General features: G+C 37.2%; 1 protein-coding gene across 8 annotated transcripts in view; it reads left to right on the forward strand.

Annotated features, from left to right (window-relative positions):
• The window catches only part of NBEA (neurobeachin), a 662,791-nt gene that overhangs the window by 521,776 nt on the left and 114,482 nt on the right, over positions 1-26,533 (forward strand). For all 8 annotated transcript variants that reach the window (XM_019736455.3, XM_074330023.2, XM_074330024.2 and 5 more), the window contains 3 exons: positions 14,786-14,903; positions 15,229-15,331; positions 24,627-24,742. In XM_019736455.3, the coding sequence (XP_019592014.2) occupies positions 14,786-14,903; positions 15,229-15,331; positions 24,627-24,742 (337 nt within the window). The remainder of the gene's footprint in view (positions 1-14,785; positions 14,904-15,228; positions 15,332-24,626; positions 24,743-26,533) is intronic.

Genomic DNA, 26,533 nt, shown 5'->3' on the forward strand with positions numbered 1-26,533 from the left:
TTACAAATAGCCTCCATCTCTGGAGAAAACAATATTGTTAGGTTTATTTATACTATTAGTGGAGAGTAAAACTTTAATAACAAATTAGATATTTTAATTTATTTATAGTTTGTCCGCTGATTATCATTTCTTTAAAATAGTCAAGTGTAAATAGGTTAATTGTTTTTGTTGTTAACACAATTTTCTTTGCGCAAGTTTATGTTTATATGGGTGATAACGAGCAGAGGGATTGCCATCTAAAGTCTGGACTGAACCTCTTTTTCACAATACTCATCGTCTGCCAGTAATCCTAAAGCTAGAATGGTGAGGAGTGCCATTCATCTAGTCGCTGGAGCCAGAAACGCTTGCAACAGCTTTAATTCCTTTCATTTCTTAAATCAGCATTAAACAAAATGAAAACACTGAAGTCCTATTAATTCTGTCTCATAAATACACTTCTTCGCTTTCCCTTCTTCCTAGCTACGACAGCTATCTCAGATTGAAATTCCTTCACCTCCTGTTGGCATAATTCAGATTTTCAGTTTAGCATCCTTCCACGTGCTTTTCACTGCTTCCAGAGTGGTCTTTCTAAAATCTGATAACTGCGCTCACTTTAATGGTCTCAGTGGCATCACTGTCATCATTAGAAGTACCATTCATTGAGTGCTAAGTTTAAAATCAATGTCTCAGTTACTCCTTCCTGCAGTGAATGCTCTGGACAGGCTCTTGCCTAAAGAAAGGTGACTTCTGGGACTTATAGTGGAGACACCTATTAAATACAGCAACCTATTTAATTTTTTCAACAATCCAGTGGAATACGATTATTATATCAATCAAGTATAAAGGCATGAATAGAAAGAGTGAGCACCATAAAAGTAGGGGCCATCTTTGTCTTCTTCACCTTGTATTCGTATCACCCAGCACAATATCTGGAACCTAGTAAGCGCTGACTAAATTTTTGTTTGATGAGCAAATGGTGTGTGCCGCTACCAGCCTTTGCCTGGGGACAGAGTACTCGCTCATGATCAAAAGAAACAGATAAATAGCAAATTCTCAGCAAAGTAGTATTTTGCAGCAAATAGACAACTTTCCAATCAAGAAATATAAACAGAAGAAACAAAAATAGTCTTGAGGCATTAGAGTAATACAGAAGAGACATTTGGGGGATACCTAACATTGGAAATACTATTTTCATTGCCTACAAAAGTTGGGAGGTCTCTAAAACCTCTTTTTACCACCCCAGTTACAGACATTTATGAACAACATTCACGTACAAGCAAGGGGAGCTTACTGAGCTGTTTACGTTTAAACTGGCTTGCATGTCTTCAAGAGGTGTTAATTGTCCTCTAATGTTGAAAAATGAGAATACAAGTAAAAAATAGCACAGGTAATCAGTAACTGAATTGTGTCTAGCTGAAGCAGTAAGAATTTTTATTACTTTTTTTTTTTTGGAGATTCAACTTCAAACACAACAGACAGAACACTCAAAGCCATCTAGTAAGTGGTTTCTAAGAACAGATTCTGGGAAATAACCAAATTTAGTGGAACCAGTGTGAGATGCAGAAGCAGAGCTTGAATCAGAGAACAATGGCCACGAGAAAAGTGACCCAGGATGAGCCCAGAGCGGGGACTGCCCTCATCCTCCTGACTGAGGGTTTCGCTAGAGTCCTCGTGGGGAAGGTTTGTGAATTCATTTGTTCAATACGGTTCTGTAGAACTGTTTTTGTGCCAACCTCTCCACTAGACACTTCGTAGATTATTTATCTTGATACAACAACCCTGCAAAGTGGGTATGGTCATTCTTATTTCGTGTAAATGGAAACTGTGTCTCGGTTATTAGAGAACTTCCCCAGGTAACACAGCTCAGAGAGGTTGAGTCAGACCTCAGTCTGTGTGTCATCCTCTAAAGTCCAAGTTCTTTCTACTCCAGCATGGCACACAGATATATAAAAATTATCATAGTCCGCCCAACTCAGTGCTAATAAAGGGCATGTTTATCGGTGCATACTGGTAGGATGAGAAAATGTGTCAGGTAACACACATGCGGTGGTGGGCAGATGTGCATGAAAGTAAGAGCCAATCTGAAGGACTTCCTGAGTGCAAATTCCCTCTGTGAAGACTGGCTTTCATTCTGGAACTGCTTTTCAGGACACAATGATTCTAGAAGAGCTCTAGCTTTAAAAGGAAGAAAACACGTTCTCGTGAAACCCAAGGCTGCATCTGTGAGTGCCCAGTGTTCAGGTTTGCAAGTGAAAACATACTTGACAAACTCTAAACTCGTATTGTATGAAAATAGCTTTCAATGGCCAATTATCACGGAAAAAGAAGTCTTTAAAATGTGAAAAATAATTCACATTCATATTGTCTTGCTGTTCCCTGATGATCCTGGTACCTACCTGTCGGCTAATTGATAAACAGTAAATGTCTTCTCAGGAAATGATATTTTGAACAGTAACCTTTTAATACATAGTAGGACTTTATCATGCAGACAAGAGGGGAATCTATTCTATAACATATACAAAATATGGAATTGTTTAACGTCTGCATATTTTAAAATTTTTTAATAGACTATTTTTTAGGATAGTTTAGGTTTAAGAAACTTGAGCAGACAGTACAAAGAGTTCGTGTGTGTGTGTGTGTGTGTGTGTGTGTGTGTGTGTGTGTGTTAGTCAGGCTTTTTTCTTCTTCATATAACAGAGACTTCAAGTAGTAAGAGTTTGTTTCAGAAAACTTTTAGCTACAAGTAATAGATACCCTGACTCATATGGCTTTGTATGTATGTACATATATGTGTATGTGTATACATGAGTATGTGTTTGTATCAAAGAATAGTAAGTCTCGAATTATACTAGTCTCCAGGGTTTATTAATTCAGCTGCTCCTGGATGTTTTCAAGAACCCAGGTTCATTCCGCATCTCTACTGGGTCATCCTTGGTTTGTCCTCCTTCTCACACTGACGGTGGTGTGGCCCAGCTCTCCTCCATGTCACCAGAAGCTCAGGAATGTCCAGAGGAACCTGAGGGAGCCCTGGGACTGGCCCTGGGGTCAGTGTGTCCTGACTCAGTAGTGCATAGAAAAGAAGTCAATAACGGAACACAGCTGAGGTTCTGTTAATCAGGAAGGTGGGAGGGTGGGGGGAATAGGAGTTGATTCTGAGTGGGTAAGCAGTGGTGTCTACTACAGTTCATTGTAGGAAAGCATAGGAAAGTACAAAAGGGAAGTTCTCCTCAGGCCCTCACAAAGAGTGGAATTTCATTCAGGTTCCAGTGACCTAGTTCTTTTAATGTCCTTCCAGCCATAGATATCCATTAACATTACATAGTGCCAGTTACTGTCTGTCTTCGTTTATATTTTTGCTACTACAGACTGATATACTTTGAATTCTGTCATTCAACAAATTATTCATTGAGTTCGTACAATGTAACCATCGCTGTGCTGTGCCGAGCAATAGAGATACAGTAATGAGCAGAATCACAGTGGTCAGAGTGGGGGAAATGAAATAAAATCCATAATAAATTTGCAAAATTACAAGTGCTGTGATGAACATGTCTCTCATATATGGTACTATGAGAGTATGTGAAAGGGAGATTTTACCTGGCCGAGAGTTCACTTGAGAAAATAGAAAGTTAAGAGAGTCAAGGCTGAGTAGAAGTGAAGTAGGCAAATGGGGGAGGGAAGATATTTCCAGAGAGGGAAGAAAATGTGCATTGGCTCTGTGACAGGAAACACCATGGGGTGGACAAGGGACGGAAAGAAGATGGGGGGGGGGGGGGGCGGGCTAGAACCAGGAGAGCCAAGTAGACCAGATGTGTCTGGAGCAGGGTAGTTACAGCTGCCACTGGACCCGTCCTTATGTCTTGGCTTCTGTTTCCTCAGAATTCCTGCTGCCTTAGGATTTCTGGTGACTGCCTTCTTTGTCGTTTGGCTTCTTCCCACCCTCCTGTTAGAGTTGTCTCCAATTATCGCCCATTCAGATCATTAAGGGAGATTATCTGATGGGGTCAGCCAGCCAGTACCCATGATAGCATGGCTGTGCTGGACAGGGGTCTCATGAGTTGTGGCTGTACTACTCAGATAACTGCTTTACATTAGGTGCCCATCCTGGTTCAGAGAGGTGGGGTCATAGGTAACCCACATGGTAAAAAGGCACTTTTCAGGAGGCGCACCTTCCATGCCCTGTCCAGTACATAATGAATTGAAAATCAACTCTGGACTATCTTAATATGACTGCTTTCAATTAATATAGGGCATATAAATTTGTAACTTTTCTGCACATGTGTATTACTAAGTATAGATCGATCAACAAAGAATGAATGACTTCTGTGACATCCCTGCCCTGTGCCGGGCTCTGTGCTGAGGGTGAGGGATGCAGGAACACACTGAGAACCCCTGCCCTTGGTACCTTCCCGGGTCAGCAGAGGCACCAGCGAGTAAACCGACACATATAAGAACGGTTCCCTCAGTGTCTTAGGTGGCTGCAGCCTTCTCAGAGGGCATAGCAGCCTCTCCTCGCTTCGTCCTGAATAGGAATTAATCAGAACAAAACAGGGAGGGACCTGCCAGGCAGAAGCAACACCATGTGCAGGGGCACAGAAGCGTGACAGAACACAGCACATGTGGGAGCTGAAAAGTGGTCGAGATGCTTAGAATTTAAGAGCTAGGCATAAAGGACAGTGTGGCCAAACATGAGATTTTATACTACTATTAATAAATACCTGCTGTGTACCATGAGTATATATGCTTTATATACATAAACTCTATTATGATTTTCATGACATATTGGGATCCAAATTTTTAAAAACTGTTTGAAACTCTAATGGATTTAAACTGAAAAGCATACTACTAGGATTTGTTTTATGTGTATTTTTTTCCAGGTTAGTATAAATGTTAACTAAAGAAAAAAGAGTTTTGCCCTTAAACTTGAAAAAAAATTAAGATTTCTCTCTTTATTATACATTTCTTTTCACTACTTTTGTCTTTAAACTTTTTAAATAAAATTGGTAATAAAGTTTTTAAATAGAATTTGAAAAACAAAAACTTTTTATTTAATGTTTTACAAGATTTCTATCATAACGTAATTAGATCTTCAGTCCAAAGCAATTCTCCTTTATGTTGATTTTGCATATTAAGACTGATTTCACTATTATAACAATAATTTCTGCAACTCCCCCATCTAATCTTGTATTATTCTGACTATACCTAAAACTTGAATTGAATTATTTCCAAAACGAGAATTATTTCCAAAATTTGTGCTGACAATTTACAGTATCTACAAAATCAGACCCAATTGTCAAATTGGTTCAAAGAAAATGTCTAACCCAGAAATCCAAATGATCTGATATTTAAAAAAAAAAAATCTAAAACAGGAGATATATAAATATAAATAGTTTGAAAATGGTCATTATGCAGAATAATACAAGGGAAGTTAACATGCTCAATAAGGAAATGAAAGTTAATACTAGAAACTAGAAATTAGTTTCTTTTCAAAGTGTACATCCGTTTCCTTTGTAAAATAGCAGAGGGACAAATACAAGGTATCAGAGTTTGCCAAATTTGAGAAAATGAGAAAACACAGCCAAATATATAATATTTACACATGGGGACATTCATGAATAGGACAAAAATGAAGCAACCTTGCCAGTATCATTTTTTCATTGTGACAGTTTTACCATAATTTTGAGAGTGTGCATTTGCAGAGGAAGTAGGCACAGAGGACTCCAGCTGCTACTCCAAGTTGTATGTAAATTAAATTTTAAAGATTTTATTCAACAAAAGTTGATTGATTTCCTTCCATGTGCAGGTTCTGCACTGAATACCAAACAGAATACCAGCTAATGACAAGCCTCATGAGCTCTACCGTTGTTTAGGGGACGTATGTAATGAAACAGGTGAATTGAAAAGCACTTGCCACCATGTGAGAGATACTTGGAGCCGTACAACAATCCTCTTTCGAAAGAGTTCATGGTTTTCTACTAATGAACTAATGAATGTAACATAACACAGAGTATTGGAACAGAATCATCCTTCTCCATCTAAACAGCCTCCACACTGGAAGTGGCAGTGATTTCCAAAGTGCAGATTTAATCACCTCACCTCTTTGTTTAGCACAATGGTCTCTATTGTTCTCAGACCAAAATTCCAAACTCTTTAACATGAATTATGTGATGTAGCCCTACATAGTGGCTCCCCACCTGCCTTTTATTCTAATTTTATTTTCACCTCTCTCCTCTTTACCACATATGTTCCAGACACCTGGGCCCATCCCCCAAAGCCCCATGTATACGTACATGTTGTGTATGTAACGCTGCTTGGGACATGCTTTTTCCCTGCTTCGCCTGCCTCCCCTTTCCTCACTGTTTGTGATTCTCCTACAGACAGTGAACTCCTTGAGGGCAGGGACTCTGCCTCACTTTTCACCATTGGTTCATGGCAGTCAATGGATAAATATTGGTTAAATGGAAGTCAGTGAAATTGATAAATCAAGAGGACAAGCTTGGTAGAAAAGACTTGGTCTAATTATAAGCTGTTTATTATAGAAGAAGAAATCTTGTCAGAATTATCACTACTAACAGTGAGTGGTACCTGATGTCCCAAATAGTTAGGCTTTCTAGTGATTTGGACAACTTCTAGAATGCAAATTGCCACTAAGGAACCAACAGCTGTAGCTTTTCGTTTACAAGGTTAGATATGCTGTGGTCCAGGTTTTCTACTGCCTTGCTGGCAAGGGCATTAATGAAGGTTAAACCCAAACAGAGATCGTGTGTATGTGTGTGTGTGTGTGTGTGTGTGTGTGTGTGTGTGTGTTCACATACACAAAGGAGAATAGGCAATAATTGTAGTAGTAGGCTAACACTTCCTGTGTGCCAGGCACTGTACTAAGCATTTTTAAAAACAGTGACTTCATTCAATCCTCACAACCACCCTGTGAGGTTACATACTATTATTTCCCCCATTTTATGATAAAGAAACTGAAGAATTGAAAATTAACTACCTTGCCTGACGTCTGGCAGCTGGTACAGGAGGTTCACCTTAGGGAGGCTTTCCGTATCAGTTAGGAAGGTACATCCATGGATGAATTAGAGCAAAATGCAAGATTCTTAAATAAAAGGCTCTCTATGGATGGGCTGCCTAAATTCCCTCTAATTATAGAATGTTTCAACCCTGCAATTTTAACCCATATAATGATAATGGTTATATTTATGAATATTTCACTTCAGAAGTATAGCACTATAATATATATTTAATTTTCATTGAAAACGTATTTTCTTGAAACCTTCATTCTGCCAGCTTAATTTCTTGATTATTTTTGTTTTCTTCACAGTTAAGCCATTTCCAGTTTTTCCCATTTTCATGTTTATAATGCTGAATTATTTATTTTCACCATGATTAACTATTTTCCATGCGAATTTTACAAAAAAGATTTGACTCAGTGATCAACTTTTTGGTCTGCGTTAGATTTTACTGATTATGTTGCCTGCCTTTTGTCAGTTTTATTCTGATTGTACCCAGCAGTAATTGGCTAAGGCTAAAGTGAGACTTTTCTATCCTTTATTTGAGGATTTCTTTATTGTGTAGGGCTGGTGTCTTGCACTTGTCCTCTTTTTTTCACCCGCCCAATAAAAGAATTTTAGAAAACTATATGCCGCCTTGCACACGTTTAAGTTAACATTTGAAATTTTTCATAAGTTTAAATATTCTTATAAGATATAATATCCAGTATGTTCTAAATGTTGATATTTTAAAATAGTTTTATTACTTCACTTTTCAGATAGCCTCAATAGAATAAAATATATCCAATAGAATAGTAATTTGATTACTATTATCATCTATTTTAAAATACACAAATAATCTCTTTTTCCAAATAGACATTTTATATAATTCCTGTTTCTCTTTGATCTCATTTCAATTTGATTCCCTCCCCAAAGCTTATCTATTATAAAAATATTTTATTTTTGAAAGTTTTATATTGACCGTGATATTATACAAACCTGCAAAAAGTATATAAACTTATGAATTGAATTTTTAGTTTTCTTTAATTCCTAAAGCCATAAAATTCTAAATGTTTAAAGTTTATTTTCTGGTGAAAATTATTATTACAAATATTATCATCTTACAATCATCAAACAATATAAATATATTGTGACCTTGAAAAATAATTATTAAACACAGAAAGTAAAATGCTATATAAATTGATCTCTTAATGAGATGAATGGTTAATATATTCGCATGAATAGTTTTTATTACTAGAAAAATGCAAGGATCAATATTAGAGGTCCTTCAAACTTTCTTTTTGGTAGATGTGTTGAAAATCTTGTTCACATAAATAAATAGAGGGATGTGGAAGTTTTATTTTGGCAATGTTATAATTTTTTTGTACCACATCTAAGTTGTATGCTAAAAATCACCTAGTGACCTATCATCAAAAATTATTTTTAATTATCTCTTACATGACAGCCCAATTAGATCCACCTTCAACTCTTAAAATTAAAGAATTGCAAAACCATCTGACTTGCAAGTGGATGTGTTTTTTTTAATCCAGTCATTGAGGACATATACTTTTCAACACATCCATTAGTATTTTGAATTGTTTCTTATTTGAGGCTCTCACCCCCTCAGCAGATCATATACCCTAGGCAACACACCCGAGAGAGCGCCTCCCTTTTTTTTTTTTTTTTTTTTTTTCTTTTTTTTTTAACTGAAGAGGGACAGTTTGGAAAGGGAGATGGGGAAGAGAACTTGGACTTCCCTCACAGGATCATTCTCAGGCAGATAAATTTTAAGAAGCTGGGGGTTTGGAAACTTACTCTGTTAAATCACGCATACCTAATTTACCTCGTGGGAAGTTATTGCATTGCCCATTTAGAAGAGGCCAGTTCATGTGTTGTTGTTTCCGTTTTTCCATAACCTTCTATTTGTTCTAGCTTAACACTCCTCCATGCCTTTGGTGAGGAAATAGCTTCACCAAGACGTGTGGTGAGAACTAGGAGGAGGCAGTTGCAAACACCTTGCTGGCTCTGCTCTGCCGCTCCCACATCCCCAGCCGGGTACCACAGCAGGTATCAATCAGAGGTGATGTCCCACACGATCATTTTAGGACCCACGCTTCTGCCATCTTGTGATTCGGCTTTCCTTCTGGGACTTAGCATCCTCTTCATTCAGCTGGCAGATGGAAAAAGAGCGTGGACGATCACCTATGAATGTACACCTGAAATTAGTTTTGAACTATTCCATCTTGAATATATTTGTTATATCCCAAATCACTGATAATTTATATGGAATTATAAAACTAACGGGGCTTATAACTTTACATTGTACTAAAGCCCTTTCATTGAACTATTCAAGCTACAGTTGTCTGTTAGATACGACAGCCTCGTGAGCACTGAACAGGGCATGTCTGTCCAGCCTCCTGCAGAGCTTTTCCTCAATTCTTAACATAAAATACAATGTTAAGCAAAATTTAGAATTTTTTCATATTCAAAGGAAAAAAAGGATTTGTACTACTTGCTTTAATATATGTGTTAGATGATTTGAGATCAGCAAAGCTATCACTAAACAAGTACTTTCTACATTGTACAATATTAGCTGCCTTAAAAGGAAGAAAAGATGAAACTGATGTGACAGCCATATACATGCTTCTGACAACATATACATGTCTGATACACATGAGTGCACGGCAACCCTATTTCTCTTCAACAAGATCATCAATAATATGTGTTAAGCACACACATTTGGGTAAGGTGGCTTACAAGGGGTCTCTGTTACATTTTTTCTATTGTTTCCTTTGTGCTTCAGTTCCTAACTGAGTGGGGCAGACCTCAGGGTATAAGTCTATTCTAGCATGAATGCTTTCTTCCTTCTCTTTTTTGGATACTAAACAGTTAGCTCAAAATAGTTCACAAAGTTCCATAAGATTTAAGATCAAGATGCTTTAATACTCTTGTTTATGACCTATATGATGTAATAAAAATTACATGTATTTAAATTTCAGAAAATGAAACTGAATGGGGTCATTAGCATTTGTTGATTAGATTTCATAGTATATTAAATAATTTGGAGAAGGAGGCAGACACAGACCAGATGATACGGGAATGTTAAGAAAACAAAAACCACAAACCTCACATACAGATGAAAGTGCTTACACAGTTTAGGAAAATATCCTGGATTATAATGAAAAACAAACTTCAAAAGTTATTATAGAAGGTCTTGAAACTTATAGAACATTGTGTATCTAGTAAAGGTATAAATAATAGTATCAGGCCATACTCGTATTTCAAACCTGGGCTTGATGCCCAGATTTTTATAGAAATGTGCCCGAAACTCAGTATTTAATCAACTATAAGTGATATTTCTTTACGTTTCTGAAATATGTAGAAACGGATAAAGCTCATCCATTGCCAGGCGTAGTGTCCTAGCTGTTGATGTCCTGCAAGCCTCCTTTCGTCTCTTGTGCTCATGGGACACTCCGAGGGAGGTAACCTACCTCGGAGGCTCCCATGAGCACAAGAGACGAAAGGAGGCTTGCAGGACAGTCCAAGGGAGCCCATAGCAACCACAAAACTCAGGGAATGCTAGTGTTTTATCTCAACAGTTTGTTGTCTGTTACATTTCCTTTTCCAACCTCTCTGTGTTAATTTTACTGAAAAAATATTTCAAATGACCTACCAGAAATAAAATTGATGTCAAGAAGAGTACCAGATGATATTCTTGGGCACACCTCAGGATACATTTTCTTATGTAGAGACATAAGTTTATAAAATAAAGTCAAAATACCATAGCCTTACAGACCTTCCTGAAAACCCCTCTGGAATGAAGGAATTCTTTTTGTGTGGCACAGGGTCTTTCCGGATGGGGAATAAACCATCTAGAGTTCCTCAGGGGTACAAACGAAACTACTAAAGACGAGACACCAGTTCTATTTAGATTGCTTTTGTAGGTCTTGATTAAATCTGAAGTGGGCTCCACCATTAAGATAATAAACATGAGAAGCCTGAAGGCCATACTGGAAAGCTTTTTCCAGTTCATCAAAGGAGTCCGAAATGCACACACTTGGTAAGATATCGTGTAATCTCCTCCATATGTATTATCTCTGTCAGTTTCTCTTAGTGATTTATTCAACCAATAAATATATATGGAGCACACATGTGCCAGGTACTATTTTAGGCACTGTATATTGAACAGTAAATAAGATAGACAAGGGTCCTGTTCTCTTGGAACTTTCATGTCACAGGAAGGGGACAGACAAAAAACAAATGAAGAAAATCAATAAGTGCCCTGCACGGAATTAAAACCAAGTGGCGCGATAAAAGAGACAGTGAAGGTTAGTACATGGTAACTATCCACCGGATGCCAGGAAAGACTAGCTCACAGGAGGGGATATGAAAAAAAGTTAATTTTATATAAAAAAAAAAAAAAAATTAGGAAAGTTGCCTTCCATAATCAGTCTTGAGAAGGAAACAAGAAGAAGGGAAAGCAGGAGGTGGCTTGCTGTTAAAAAAGAAGAGGACTCCGGGCTATCCTGGGTTTCCTGGCCGGGAATGGTGACCAGCTCAGAGCAGTGTCTTTTATCAGCCCTTTCTAAGGATTTCAAAACCCCAGCTATAACATGGGTGACTGTAAAGTAATTAGGCAGATTTTTTTTATCAAGTTATCAGAAGTAATATGTGTGTGTGTATATATATATATATATATATATATATATATATATATATGTAATTTTCCTTCCCGTGGCCTTTTGGTAAGGGCCACAGGCTTATTCAGAGGATGCTGTCCTTGTGCAAATAGCTTTGGACCTCTGGATCTCTCTCTTGGACTTTGCTTCCCTGACCTGTTTATGAGCTACTAGCAACATAATTTTCTTTTAATTTTATTCTCTCTCCTTATACTCCTTAACTCCAGGCTTTACTGAGTTCCTCTGAATATCTCAGGGTCCTTTTTTTTCCCTTGCACCTGAGGGTCTCTGAGGACTCCTGTGATCCCAGCCTGGAGCTGAAAAATGGTGTTCAGAGGACAGATAAGAGTTTTGTGTATCAGTCTGGATCCATTCAGGAGAGAGAAAGCACATAGGAACTTAAACAGAGAAAGTGTACTATAAATGATTATAATATAAATTATAATAGGAGATTGGAGTAACAAGGGAACGGTTAGTAAGAAATAAAAATCTGTGGTGTGTGTGTGTGTGTGTGTGTGTGTTTACAGAAGCATATGTAAGGAGCAGCCACTACCCTTATAGCTGACGTTGAGTCCGAGGAACAGGCCTCTAGGCCGTGTTGGGAAAGACATGGCTGTAGCTCACTGAATGGTGGAGAAGTCACAGGTGCACTTCTGGGGGACCTTGCTGGAGCTCTGTCCTCTGGAACTTTCCAGAAATCCACCCTCTAGCTGTTACTGGGAGGGTTCTCACCAGAGGCGCTCTGCTACAGAACTGCCTGGGGTCGGGGGAGTGCTGGAGAAAACTGCTGGTCACTGGGCACCACACTCTGCAGGAGCCAGGCGCTGGGGAGGCCCCACCTTCTGCCCGAACCTGCTACCAGAAACAAGGAGAATGCCTCCTCCTGCACTGTCTCTTCAGTGTCCTTTCCTGGCAAATCTTAACATCGCACCAGCTGGCAAAGGGGAAGTAAAGGGCACAGATTCATTGTCGCAGAACAAGCAGTTAAGGGTGAACTCGGAGCTGGAAAGCAATAAATTGATAACTGGCACTGTAGGTAAGACACGTAGCACTTAAGGCGTCAAACTAACCTCTATGTGTTTGTGAGCTGCCTGCCTGCTAACAGTGAAATAACCAACACTCTTCTTAATGGCAACTGATAATGTGCAAGTATTCATTACATGATGGTTCCCAAAGAGAAAAGTAACAATATGGGGCGGAGAGGAGGGTGGAGAGAGTTTTCATTCTCCTGGCATACTGGTTTAGTGTAAGGGTGCAAGAACAGCTTTCATGGGAAAGTCTCCCGTTTTTTCTGAGATTATACTCATTTTCCTGTCTGAGTTTTATATATATATAGTGAAACAGTGGTCATAGTGAAGGATCGTTTTTGTTGTGGTGGCTGTTTTATTTGCCATTAACCCTGTATTACTACTCTCTGTTTTTAAAAACATACTGTTCTATGAAGTTCAAATCGGGAAACTATTGCGCCTAACTAAGAATTTGTAAATATAAATTGTGGCAAGTCACGACTATCCTTTTGTAAAATGTACAAAAACTTTCGCATTTAGAACCTGAAAAAGAATTGTTACATTATGTTCAACAACAATGACGTATAAACTTATAAACAGAACTTAAATAACAGCTAAAGTCACGCACTTAAACTAACCAGTAATAGGTATTATTATCATTGTTTTTCAGGTGACAACATTCAGACGGAGTTAATTTTTTTTTTTCAAAGCCCTATTGCTAGTAAATAGGACAGCCAATATTTAAATAGGAGTTTGACTGGCTCCAAAATGTTTCAGGATTTAAATCGATGTCCGACTGCCTCCAAAAACCTTGCAGTGTCTAGGGCAAGACGAAAACTGAATTAAGGAGTTCAAAAATTGAATTTTCAAAACTATGAAAAGACCAAAAGATCATATATATATGTATATATAGTGTGTGTATATATATATGTGTATGTGTATATATATGTATATATATTGCATATATACTTATAATTCCTAGAGAAAGAAAATGTAAAAAGGGACTTCATAACTTGTTTTCAAAGCTTCAGAAATATCGTGTATGTAAAACTCAGCAACTAGTTTGCATTTGCAAATATAAGTGTAGTAGACTTTACAGAGTGAACCAATGCAAGTAGAAAATGTGTTTCTGTGATACTAATACACATTGGTGTGTCAGGCAGGAGTATGTTGGCTGCAGATTTGACTGCAGTGGCTTAATCAGATACAGATTTATCTGTATCATGGAACAGGAAGTCCACAAATAGGTGGTTTCTGCGATTGTTTCAGTAGTTCAGTATTAGGGCTAACCTCAGCGTGATTTCCTTGGCCCTCCTCTCACTGTTACGCAATGGCTACAGTTTCTGCCATCGGATCTCTACACAAGCAAGAAGGAGACTCAAGTGTGCCTGCTATATATGACTCATTTTATCAGCTTTTCTGAAGCAACCCCAACTGACTTTGGTTTCATTCTCACTAGCCAGTCCTGGGGCAAATATCCTTACCCCTGGTTACACGGGAATGTGGGGAGCAAGGAATAACTTTTTCATGATTGCCTTAGACCATAGGTCAGCCAAGCTCAGGCTGCCCCTGTTGTCAATAAAGTTCTAATGGAATACAGCCATGACCATTTATGTGCATATTGTCCATGGCTGCTTTCATGGGACAGTGGCAAAGTTGAGTAGTTGTGATAGGCACCATAGGGCCTGCAAAGCCTAAAAATATTTATTATTTAGCCTTTACCACAAATGTTTCCTGATCCCTGGCTTAGATCAATCATGATCCATCGCCTGGGGTTGACCACATGGACACTTCAGGGATAACTGGGCTTCCATTAGCGAGGAAGGGGGGGGAAAGGGGATATTGGAAAAGAACAACAGTTATGTCAGGTCACCTAGCCCAACTAATAATACATTTTCTGTTCTAAGTTACAGGGTCACATTCAACATGTAACTTTTTTGCTTCTTCACTTCCTCATTAGTCAATTAAGAAGGGTGGAAATTTTGCAAATATGTGGAATTAAATGATTGACAATGTTGTGATATATCATGAATTCAGAAAGATGATCCCTAATTTACTGACTTTTATCCAGCACTGTGTTTTAGATACATATTTTACTGATTGGCACTTCCCTTTTAACTATTGATTTTAGGTTCTTGCATACACTGAAGGACTCCATGGAAAATGGATGTTCAGCGAGATACGAGCTGTGTTTTCAAGACGTTATCTTCTACAAAACACTGCTTTGGAAGTATTTATGGCAAACAGAAGTAAGTCTCCTTAAATATTTGGAAAGAAAATGTGCTCATGTTTAAATATTATTCATTTACATGGTGTGATTCTGTCTTGATTTTTTTCCTGCTGTATTTCTCTCTTTGTTATCTGTTGATAAAACAAAAATTGAAAAAGCATTGATTTGGTTGAAAATGTTAATCCTTGATTTTTCATGGATAAAGTTATATAGAAAGCTGGTTTTCCATGAAGATTCATTATCTTTGCAAATAAATTGGGATAGGCACAGAAAATGATTTCTGAAATTGATGGTTAGCTTTTCTGTGGTTTTCTAAATCATGTTTCTTTTTCTTCTTATCACAGCCTCCGTTATGTTTAATTTCCCTGATCAAGCAACAGTAAAAAAAGTTGTCTATAGCTTGCCTCGGGTTGGAGTAGGGACCAGCTATGGTTTGCCACAAGCCAGGTAATTATATCATATTACACATTATCTGTGGGTTTTTTAAACATATTTCAATAAGACAGAAATATAAATAGGGTTTTACCATTATAATTATTTTGAGAACCAAGGAATTTTTTTTCTCTGCAGGTCATTTGTAGAAAAAGAGGTTATGAAAACCACTGTTTTAAGAATGACAGAATATTTGGGGCATAATTTTATTTAACACATATAATTGAGGAAGTAAAAAAGTTGATTGACTGTCATAGCTAGCATACAATTAAGACATTTTGCTTGTAATCTTACAAGAAACATACCAAAAGCCTCATGATGTTTGTGATCCATTGTTGTGTAATTGCATATAAATTGTTCTTATAAATGCTTCTTCATTAAAGTAATACAACTCTTAGAGTTTATTGAGATTAATAGTCATTAATTATGGTGTGGTTTTCACCATTTCCTAAATCTTTCATCTTGGTATTTTAAAAGCTTCATTTTTAAATCTTACTGATTGAAAGATACTAGTTTAAGTAAAAAACATAGTCAGTAAATTCTATGTATCACTAATATCAATTAGTCAGCTTTTGGCTCCAAGTAACTGAATATCTGACTAAATTTGACTTAAAAGATAGAGTTCTTAGCTTTTTTGTTTTTGTTTTTAATGTAAAAGATTTGGAGTTGCCAGTATTGGCTCGGAGGTTAGGCAATGTCAGGACTCTCAGTTGTCCAAAATGTTCACAAAATAACTACTACTGTTCCAGACAATATATCTTCATACAGCTGCGTGAAAAAAGGAAAACAACACAAACGACTTCTCCTCAAGCATCTATGCTTTAGGAAAGAATATATTTCTCTCTTCCAGTCTAGGTGGTGGAGGAGGTAAACGCTGTGTTCACCTCCTCTCACGACCACATCAGAATAGCAAGTAAACTACAGAACAACCATCACTGAGAATCACCTGAAGTCTAGCTGTACAGAAATCCTATAAGTAAGGAAATATAGAAGAAGCCATGTCAAGACTAGTAGAAGGGGCAGAGATGCAGAACGTGCTGGTCCCTGTATACATGTGTGGGGGTTAAAAATCAGGAGGCATATCTTGGCAGTGGAGGTCCCCCTGAGGAGAGAGGGATCCCAGCCCCACACCAAGCTCCTGAGTCCAGGGTTTCAGTGCTAGGGAGAGAAGTCCCCATAACTCCTGGCAGTGAAAATCAGTGGAGATTATGGCTTAGTGAGATGGATAGTGGCTGGAGACCCAGGAACTCCTCTTAAAAGGCCTACACATGGACTTACTTGCTGAAGGACTCACTTGCTCTGAGCTCTAGCACTGGGGCAGCAGCTCGAAAGGCACCAGGGACATATGGGGAGGAACTGAATTGTCTGGCAGCAGGGCAAGGGCTGGACGGGCAGCTGTCTCCCAGAAATAAGTGCTAGCAGAAGCCATTGTTTCTTTGTTGAACCCTCCAAGCCAGCATGCAGATGCAGGCAGGCATCATATCTGAGTCTCCATCAACATGGCTGACACCATTCACCCTGCCCTAGTGATTCCCTGAGACACTGACCCACTGTACTTGTGGTCCCATCCAAGCCTCTTCCAGTGACTTTTCTATGCAAAAAGCCTCTCTTGGATCATGCTGTCGACTTTCCTGAAGTCTCTCAAAGGTTCACAAACCCCAAACACACAACATCTAGCCTCAGCATGCCCCATATCTCTTGCTGAGAAGCCCCAAACCTGGCACTAGTGGCAGCTCGCTTCAGTTTGCAGCTTAGCCTCTCTAAGACACCTCCACGCCTGCAGATGGTGACCACCTGTGGATTGCTTTGTGGCTCATTCCACGTAGCCCTAGGCAGGGCCCAGGCTGCAGCTGAACTTGGCCTGTGGCAGGGCTCCTCCAAGGAGGCCCCAGGCTGGCACACCTAGTGGCCAGCTTCAGACCAAGCTGCAGCACCACCTGGCTACCTCCACAGACAACACACCCAAAGAGCAGACTAGGTAGGCACCAGAGCCCTGCTAAAGTGAATCCTGCTCCATTAAGTCAGCCCCTGCACAACAACAGCTCCTCCACTATAGTCATGCCAGTCCTCACACCCAATCAGCCTGTGGATCAGTCCCTTCCATTAACCTACAAATAGCAACCAAAGCTCAACTACAACAGGGGAGCATGGACAGCCTACACAAGGACACACCTGGATCACCCAGCTCTGGTGACAAGGGGACTGTGCCACTAGGCCCCATAGGATACCTACTACATAAGGCCACTCTACTAAGACTGGGATACATAGCAGCTCTACTTAATACATAGAAACAAGCACAGGAAGGTAGTCAAAATGAGGAGACAAAGAAACATGTCCCAAATGAAAGAACAGATAAAGCACTGAACAAAATGAAGACAAGACTACCAGATGCAGAGTTTAAAACACTGGTTATAAAGATGCTCAATGATCTCAGTAAGAACTTCAACAAAGAGATACGAGACATAAAAATGGAGATAGAAAACATAAAAAAGAAAGCATCAGAAATAAAGATTACAATAACTGAAATAAAGACTATATCACAGGGAATCAATAATAGATTAGATGAAGCAGAGAACCAAACCAGAGGTTTCAAAGATCAGGTAGCAGTAAACACCCAATAAGAACAGCAAAAAGAAAAAAGAATCCCCCCAAATGATGATAGTTTAAGGGGCCTCTGGGACAACATCAAGTGTGTCAACATTTGTATCATAAGAGTACCAGAAGGAGAAGAGAGATAGCAAGGAATTGAAAACCTATTTGAAGAAATAATGGTAGAAAACTTTTCTAAACTGGCGAAATAAGTAGACATACAAGCCCAGGAAGCGCAGAGAGTCCCAAACAAGATGAACCCAAAGAGGGCCACACCAAAACACATCATAATTAAAATGCCAAAGGTTAAAGACAAAGAGAATCTTAAAGCTGCAAGAGAAAAACAGATGCTTACCTATAAGGGAGCTACCATAAGACTGTCAGCTGATTTCTCAACAGAAACTTTGCAGTCCATAGGGATTGGCAGGAAATATTCAAAGTGATGAAAAGCAAGGACCTCAAAGCAAGATTGTGCTACCCAGCAAAGCTATCATTTCGAATCAAAGGACAGATAGAGCTACCTAGATAAGAAAAAGCTAGAGGAATTCATCAACATCAAACCAGTATTACAAAAAATGTTGAAGGGACTTCTTTAAGAAGAAGAAAAAATATATGAATAATAAAATGGCAATAACTACATATCTATCAACAATTCCCTTTAATGTAAATGGATTAAATGCTCTAATCAAAAGATGTAGGGTAGTTGAATGGATAAGAAAACAAGGCCCTCATGGGGTGGCTGGATGGCTCAGTTGGTTACAGCACGAGCTGTCAACAAGGCTGCCAGTTCAATTCCCTCATGGGATGGTGGGCTGCACCCCCTGCAACTAAAGATTGAAAGAAGCTACTGGACTTGGAGCTGAGCTGCACCCTCCACAACTAGACTGAAGGACAACTACTTATAACTGATGGGCCCTGGAGAAGCACACTGTCCCCCAATATTTCCCAATAAAATTTAAAAAAAATAAAGAAAGAAAAGAAAACAAGGCCCTCACACATGCTGCCTACCAAAGTCTCACTTCAGATTGAAAAACATAAAGACTGGAAGTAAAGGGATGGAAAAATAATTTATGAAAATGGAAACAAAACAAAAAAGCCTGAGGTAGCAATACTTATACCAGACAAAGTAGACTTTAAAACAAAGGCTGTAACAAGAGGCAAAGAAGGACCCGTGATCCCACTTCTGGGTATTTATTCAAAGAAACCCAAAACAGTACTTCAAAGGAACATGTGCATCCTTATGTTCATTGCAGCATTACTTACAATAGCCAAGATATGGAGGCAATTTCGTGTCCATCAATGAATGGATGGATAAAGAACAAGTGGTACATATCTACAATGGAATATCACTTAACCATGAAAAAGAATGAAATCTTGATATCTGGAACAACATGAATGGACCTAGAGGGTCTTATGCTGAGTGGAGTAAGTCAGACCCGAATGACAAATGTCATATGATTTCACTTATATGTGGAATCTAAAAACAAAATAAATGAACAAACAAAACAGAAACAAACTAATAGATACAGAAAACATTTTGTGTATTGACAGATAGAATGGGGATTAGGGGGATGGGTGGAAAAGGGAAGGGATTAAGAAGTACAAATTAACAGTTACAAAGTAGTTATGGAGATGTAAAGCACAGCATAAAGGACTATTGCAATAATTATGTATGGTGTCAGATAGGTACTAGATTTATTGGGGTGATAACCTCATAAGTTATCACTACTATGTGTAATCACTATGTTGTGCACATGAAACTAGTATAATATTTTATGTCAACCGTAATTGATAAAAAAAAATATTAAAACACACACACAAAAGTATACAGAAGCCTCCAGCAATCTTTATCTCAGGTCCCTTTGGCCAGAATGGGGTCACTTTCCCAACCCTAAAACAATCACTGTTAAAGGTGAGTGAGTTTACTAGGTTAGCCCAGTGATCCCCTAGAATTCAGAAAAATATATATAACCCTGAATCCCTTGCTCCCCACTACCTGAACAAAACAAGGTGTCTGTTGCCAAGGAAGAAAGAGATATTGGCTTTGGATAGACAAGAAGCCGTGTTTTCCACATAGATCATTACGTCCCTGGGAATTATTTCAGAGTACTACATGGATGGAACAGAGCATGAATCTCTGTCTATCTTCCCTTAAGTGGGCTGCAGACATTTAAAAGACAGGAGCTGTGTCTTATTTATCTTTTAATCTACAGGACCTAACATAGTGCCTAATTGCCGAGATACTTTTTAAGTGCTACTCAACTGGAATTACCTTGCACGGCAGTGTATCTATTCTCTTTAAGCTTACAGTGTAAGAACAATTTACTGACATGTATGCACATGCTCAGGAGATTTTCTAGTAGACTGACAAGATTAAATGAAGACATTAGTAGATAATGAAATACTTATATAAAATACAGGTCAAAGGAAAAAAATGCATTTAATCTATCACACAAAAAAAAGAAGAAAGTAAATGAAGTTAGTTTTGCAAGACTTGTTCTTATTGAATCTAAGCTGACTCCTGGTAATCTCTACTTCCTTTCTCAAGTGCTTACAGACTGTTTAATCATCAATTCAAGAATTTTTTCCAGGAATTGACATTAAGAACTCATAAATAGGTCTAATGTTTTCCTTTTTAAAAATAATCTGCCTCCTGGCATCATTCTCAATGACCATGATTCGTCAAAGATTACCAGTAGAGGTTTCTCAATGACATTTGTGATTTCTTTCAATACTCTTGGTCTTGTCTGGACCTGAGTTCATTGAAAACAACCAGAAGCTCCTTTACTATCTCCCTTACCTATTAGTATTATTTCCTTCTTCACCATATTCAGTCTCTCTTTGACTTTTAGAAAAACATTATTCTGGAAACAAAATACGTATTCAGTAAATTTTTCCCACTGTTACTTCACACAACCATTCTATCTTGAAATACTCTTTCATTGTTTTTGGTTTCCCCACTAAGGACTCAGCTCATTCTTAGTTTCCTAATATTTTCAGAAGTTTGGTTTTGTATAGCAGATGGGGGTTGGAAGAACACTGTATCTTGGCTTAGACCTGTTACGTACCCGCTGGATAACAGTAACAGAGCCAGTACTTAGTAGGAACTCACCACATACTAGTTAAAAGAATGCACAGCACTAGGTAAGAAGAATGCCACTCTCGTCTGTGGTAACATGAGAGCAGTATCTTTCTATAGAGATGTCATGAGATCATAAAGTGAAGGCACTTTGTAAAACTATAAACATATATACGAGTACACTAAACACATATATGCATGCACACACACACAGATACAAATAGGTAGGCAGGTAAGTGGATAGGTGATTAGGTAAATAAATATACACACATACCTCCATAAACTTATGTGTGTGATAGGTAAGATCTTGTGACATTAAGCAAATTGTCAAAGGGTAGGATAATGTCTGGCTCCAAGGAGAAGCCCTCAAATGAGAGTATCTTGGTAGAACCACTAAGGGGATCTACGAGTATTCTTTGCTTTTCTTCGCTTTTTCTTGACATTGAGTTTTGTCAGTTTAAGCAGAGTTTATCAAACACTAGGAAACTTACTGTAAGCTCAACCCATGAAAGACTGATTTATAAACAGACAAAAAACTAGAAAATTCAAAGGCAGGTGTACTGCAAGAATGATTAACTTCACAAATCATTTAGGCTGCTTCTTGGGCAAGCCCACTAAAGAGATCCCATTAGAGATCAGATTGTTGCTTAATGAACAAAGATTTAGAACAAAGGGAATATTTCCCATTTTCTTCTTCATATGACTGAGTTATTTAATTTTTCAGGATCACATCTCACGTCAGCCATTTTTTCTGTTAGGGTAGATGACCAAAAATTCAAATCATTCAGTATATACTATTTAGACCCCATTATGCCAAGCATTGCTAAACGCTAAGGATACAACAGTAAGTAAAACACAATTCAGTCCCTGCTGTAGGTCAGTTTATAAGGAGAAAGATAGAAACAATCAACAGGAAAAACTGATCCTTTTTCTGAACTCAAAAATAATCTGTTTTTCTACATTCATTTCCTATGCCCACCCACATTTTTCTTCACTACTACATACTCTAAGAATGACATGATAACTGTATCCCATGATTCCCATTATTTACACATATTAGGGTTTGTTTACACCAGTCTGGTTTTGTTCGGTTTTGGGGGGTGTTTTTGGTGATAAGAATTATTTCCAGACCAGCAACTTTCTTCTTAACTTGTCTAGGTTCAAAACGTCAACAAAAGATTTCATAACTTTATTATATATATATATTGCTTTTAGCAGACTGAGCATGCTGCAGGTAAGGATTTTAGTCAGATTAGTAAGAATATGATTATAATAGTAACACAATGCAAATTGGAGTAAGCATATGGTTAGAATAGTAGCACAATGAAAATTGAGCTTAGCATAGTTTACTAATTATTTAATAATTCAGAAAACATTTCAGCATGTTGCCAGGACAAAGTCAGAATCAGGGAAAAAGTTTACAACATAAAATAGCTGTGTGAGTGGAAGTGAACCTGGGAAATTTTTGAATGTTGGTGCCAGTATGGTTCAAAATATAGACACACTTTAGGTAACCCTATAGAAAATCATATTATAAATTAATTGAAAAATGTACTGAATTATTGAAGTAAAGTATAAAATATATATGCCATGTACCTTTGGAATTAAGAGAATCATTAGCTGCATGGTTCTTTTGGAGTCAATACTATAGTTCCTATTATCTCATATATATATATATATATATATATATATATATATATATATATATATACACATATATACATATATACATATATATAAAACTAGGAAAGTTCTTCTAAAATGTTAATATGTGACTCATATTTTAAACATTGAGTTACACATAATTGTTCTTAAAATTCTTAATTCGTGGTTGAATTTGAGATAACGAATTCCTTCCCATCCTTCTTCCCTCCCTCCTTTTCCATTACTGATATATATTTAGCTCTTACTATGTATGAGACAATGCCCATGAAGATCCCACATGAACAGAAATATTTGATAATAATGCATGAATGACAAAAATAGTGTTAAGTCCATACCAAACTGAGCACCAAGGAGCTCTGGGATGTCACAGTGAACACACAGGGCTGCTGCAGGGCGTTTGGTATTTTTTAGGGAAACACAGCACCATCTGTCACTCACCGCACAAACTCATAGGTCAAGGTACTTCTGAGTTTCAACATTGCGTTCAGCATTGCATTATCAACATCTCAGCTTTGTGAAACTAGTTTTGTGGGGTTACTGTGGGGAAAACAAAAAACCAGTGCTGCATGTAAATTAATGGGGAACAGGAAATGAGAGCAGTAGCGTCAGATAGGATTCCAGGTATAAGAAGCTCTGCAGTGCCCAACAGGTACACACATCCCTTTAGTAAGTAATTGCAGTTATTAAAGAATGAAATAAAAATATGAGTATTATATTTTCAAACATCTAAGTTGTTAAGACTTAAGTATTTATTAAGCTATTTAGACGTAACTGCTGAATAAACAGTGGTTAGGGATTTCTCTTGGTCTGGGGGCACCATGAAAAAGCTCCTGAGATAGTAAGAGTGGCATGAATTGAAAGAATTTGGGAACCTCTGTCTTAAGTGGTGATCATTTTAGAAACGCATTACTTCTACAAATAACAGCCAGCTTTCTTTATTTTTTAAATAAACACATCAGTAATTCTATTCTTAATTTTGAAATAGTGCCATTTGCAACAACATGGATAGATCTTGAGATTATTATGCTAAGCGAAATAAGTCAGAGAGAAAAAGTCGAGAACCATATGATTTCACTTATATGTGGTATATAAAACTGAAAACAACAAAATAACAAGAAAAAGAAATGAAGAAACAAAAACTCGTAGACACAATAGTTTAGTGGTTACCAGAGGGTAAGGTGGGGGTGGTACATGAGGGTAAAAGGGATCAAATATACGGTGGTGGAAGGAGAACTGACTCTGGGTGGTGAACACACAACATGGTATATAGATGATATATTACAGAATTGTACACCTGAAACCTATGTAACTTTACTAACAATTTTCACCCCCAATAAACTTTAATTTTAAAAAATTAAATAAAAAAATAAAATAAACACATCGAACCTCCAAAAGTTCATAATTTATACAAATTATCTTGATTTACTCCCTGAAGCTTTTATTGTATCTCTTCTTCTGAATTCATACATGTTCAAAGTTCCCAGTTGTTTGTTTTTTACATCATAAGATGGATATGTGTTGTGTGGGTAGAGGCTTTGCACGTTGGCACACTGTGTGTGGAGGCAGATGGAAAATTTAGTTCAGCCACTGTTATATAAGGTTTAAGTCAAATGCTTATAAGCTGGTACCTAACAACCTACTTAACTTCTTAGCATGGAGTACATTTGCTGTATTCTCTAAAATCTACTTTGACTTACTTTGAGTAGAGTTTCACCGTTTTTGTTCTTGTTAACTTGTAAAATACCCACTTGCAGCCATATTATTCAAATAGTTGTTTTCATATTGGTTTTTCCTGAGTAAATATCTTCGCTATAATAGAATTTTCAGTATTGCTGCTATCTACAATTAAACTAAGAAGGATAAACCATAGATTATTTTAAATCGAATGATCTCAACCAGTATATTAGTTAATATTGAATTTTTTAAAACTCATCAGTTAAAACTGACTGCATTCGTTATGGTTTGCTTAATTGCTAGGAGGATATCCCTGGCCACTCCTCGGCAGCTTTATAAATCTTCCAACATGACTCAGCGTTGGCAAAGACGGGAAATTTCAAACTTCGAATATTTGATGTTTCTTAATACCATAGCAGGTAAGACATCTCATTCTTTACTCTCATCATATGTTTATGTTCATCAAAATCATGGGTAGTGTAACTTGATGGAATACATCTTCCTCCTTGGAATTCAAATATAGCATTAGACTAAATATTGAAGCACTCATGGTAAATGTTATCAGAAACTGTATAAGCTAGTACTGAGGTTTTAGATGCATTTATTGTTGAGGAGGCTTTTCCTTGCTCTCCTTCTGCCATTTTCTTTGCTGACAGCTTTGTCTGAAGGTTTATTAGAGTCAACAAACCATTGCCAGAGAGTGTCTGGAAATAATAATGGGAAAATGTAATTTCGCTACTTTGTCATTCTCAGCATAGCAGCCAGACAGAAGAATAACAACAGGATTCTGCCTAGTACAGATGTCACCTGGATTATGGCATGATTGGGTTACAGCATTTTTTTCCTTAAAATCTTCAAATAAAAATATAAAATCAGATTACATTTCTAAATGATGAGTAACTGCCATCATCCTCGGCAGTACCGTGCTTGTAAATTAAAGGAAGCAGTGACCTGTTTTCCTGCTAAATCAGTGCTTGTCAGTGGTTAAACATGCCTGTGAGATTTAAGCACATCTTTCTTTTTTCCTAAGTTAAGCTCCCAAAGCTCTTATTCATGTTGAATTATAGAGTTTACTTTGGAAATCAGGTGCTACAATTTTTTTACAGTCAGATGAATTTAAATAAGTACATAAATACATATGCTTACTTATTATTATTAGTATTGTTCTGTTTTAAAGGACTTCTCAGAACCATGAATTTAGAGCCATGTTTTATGAATCATCGCTTAAAAGGATTCTGTGTAATATTATTCCTTGTAAATCTATCATGTATGTGTGAATATGGAGGCTATAGATATATATTAAATATGGATGATAGATATGTATTAAATAGATAGCCAAAATGACTTAATTTGTCTAAAAAAGGTATTAAAAAGTTGTTTGAAAGGTTTTTGCATTTTAATAACTTAATACATATTATAATGTATTTGCTAATAGGATACTAGAGTTACAACCAGAGAACTATTTTATTACATTTATTAAATTTTACTATTTATCCTATATACATATCTCCATTGTATACATATATCTTCTGATATCTTCATGATATATTTTATATATATTCATATATCACTACATATAATGTATGTATCTTAAACCTATTTACTATTTCAAAGATAAAAGGAAAGTGTTCTATTATTTAACTAGCATGTATTATTTACATATTAGACAGAAGTTAAATATCTGAAATGTAAAGAATATAGTTTCTTTAACATACTTAAGTAAACAGTAGTAAAAACAGCATAACTTCAATTCCAAAAGAAGCGGGATAGCATCTCAGACCTGCCAACTTTTGTGTAGTGGAGCATAGGAGCAATTTCAAGATTTTACTCTATCTTGGACTTTTAATCTTTCAGTAGCCATGTTTAATATGTTTACGTATATCTGTTGTAATAATGGATATGTTTGGTCTCATGGCATCTGGCTATTGTTTTTAATGTTTTCTTGCTTTTCATATTGTTTTGTTTTTCTTTGGTCATATATTTATTGCCCTTTTTCTTTTCTTTCTTTTTAAGTGACTTAGAATGTAGGTATCTTGTTACTAATTCTCCTAGAGATATGTTCAAATTTTTTAAAACCCTATAAAGTGTATCTTACTTTTGAACTCAAAAATGAATCAATGACACAACTTATTCCTCATTTGTTGCTCATTTTTTATCAATATAATTGACTACTCAGAATCTATATTGTTATTAAAGTCTTTATTTTGGGG

Source organism: Rhinolophus sinicus, chromosome 16 (genome assembly GCF_057876585.1).
Source record: "Rhinolophus sinicus isolate RSI-liver-muscle chromosome 16, RSI-T2T, whole genome shotgun sequence".
Classification (NCBI taxonomy): domain Eukaryota; kingdom Metazoa; phylum Chordata; class Mammalia; order Chiroptera; family Rhinolophidae; genus Rhinolophus; species Rhinolophus sinicus.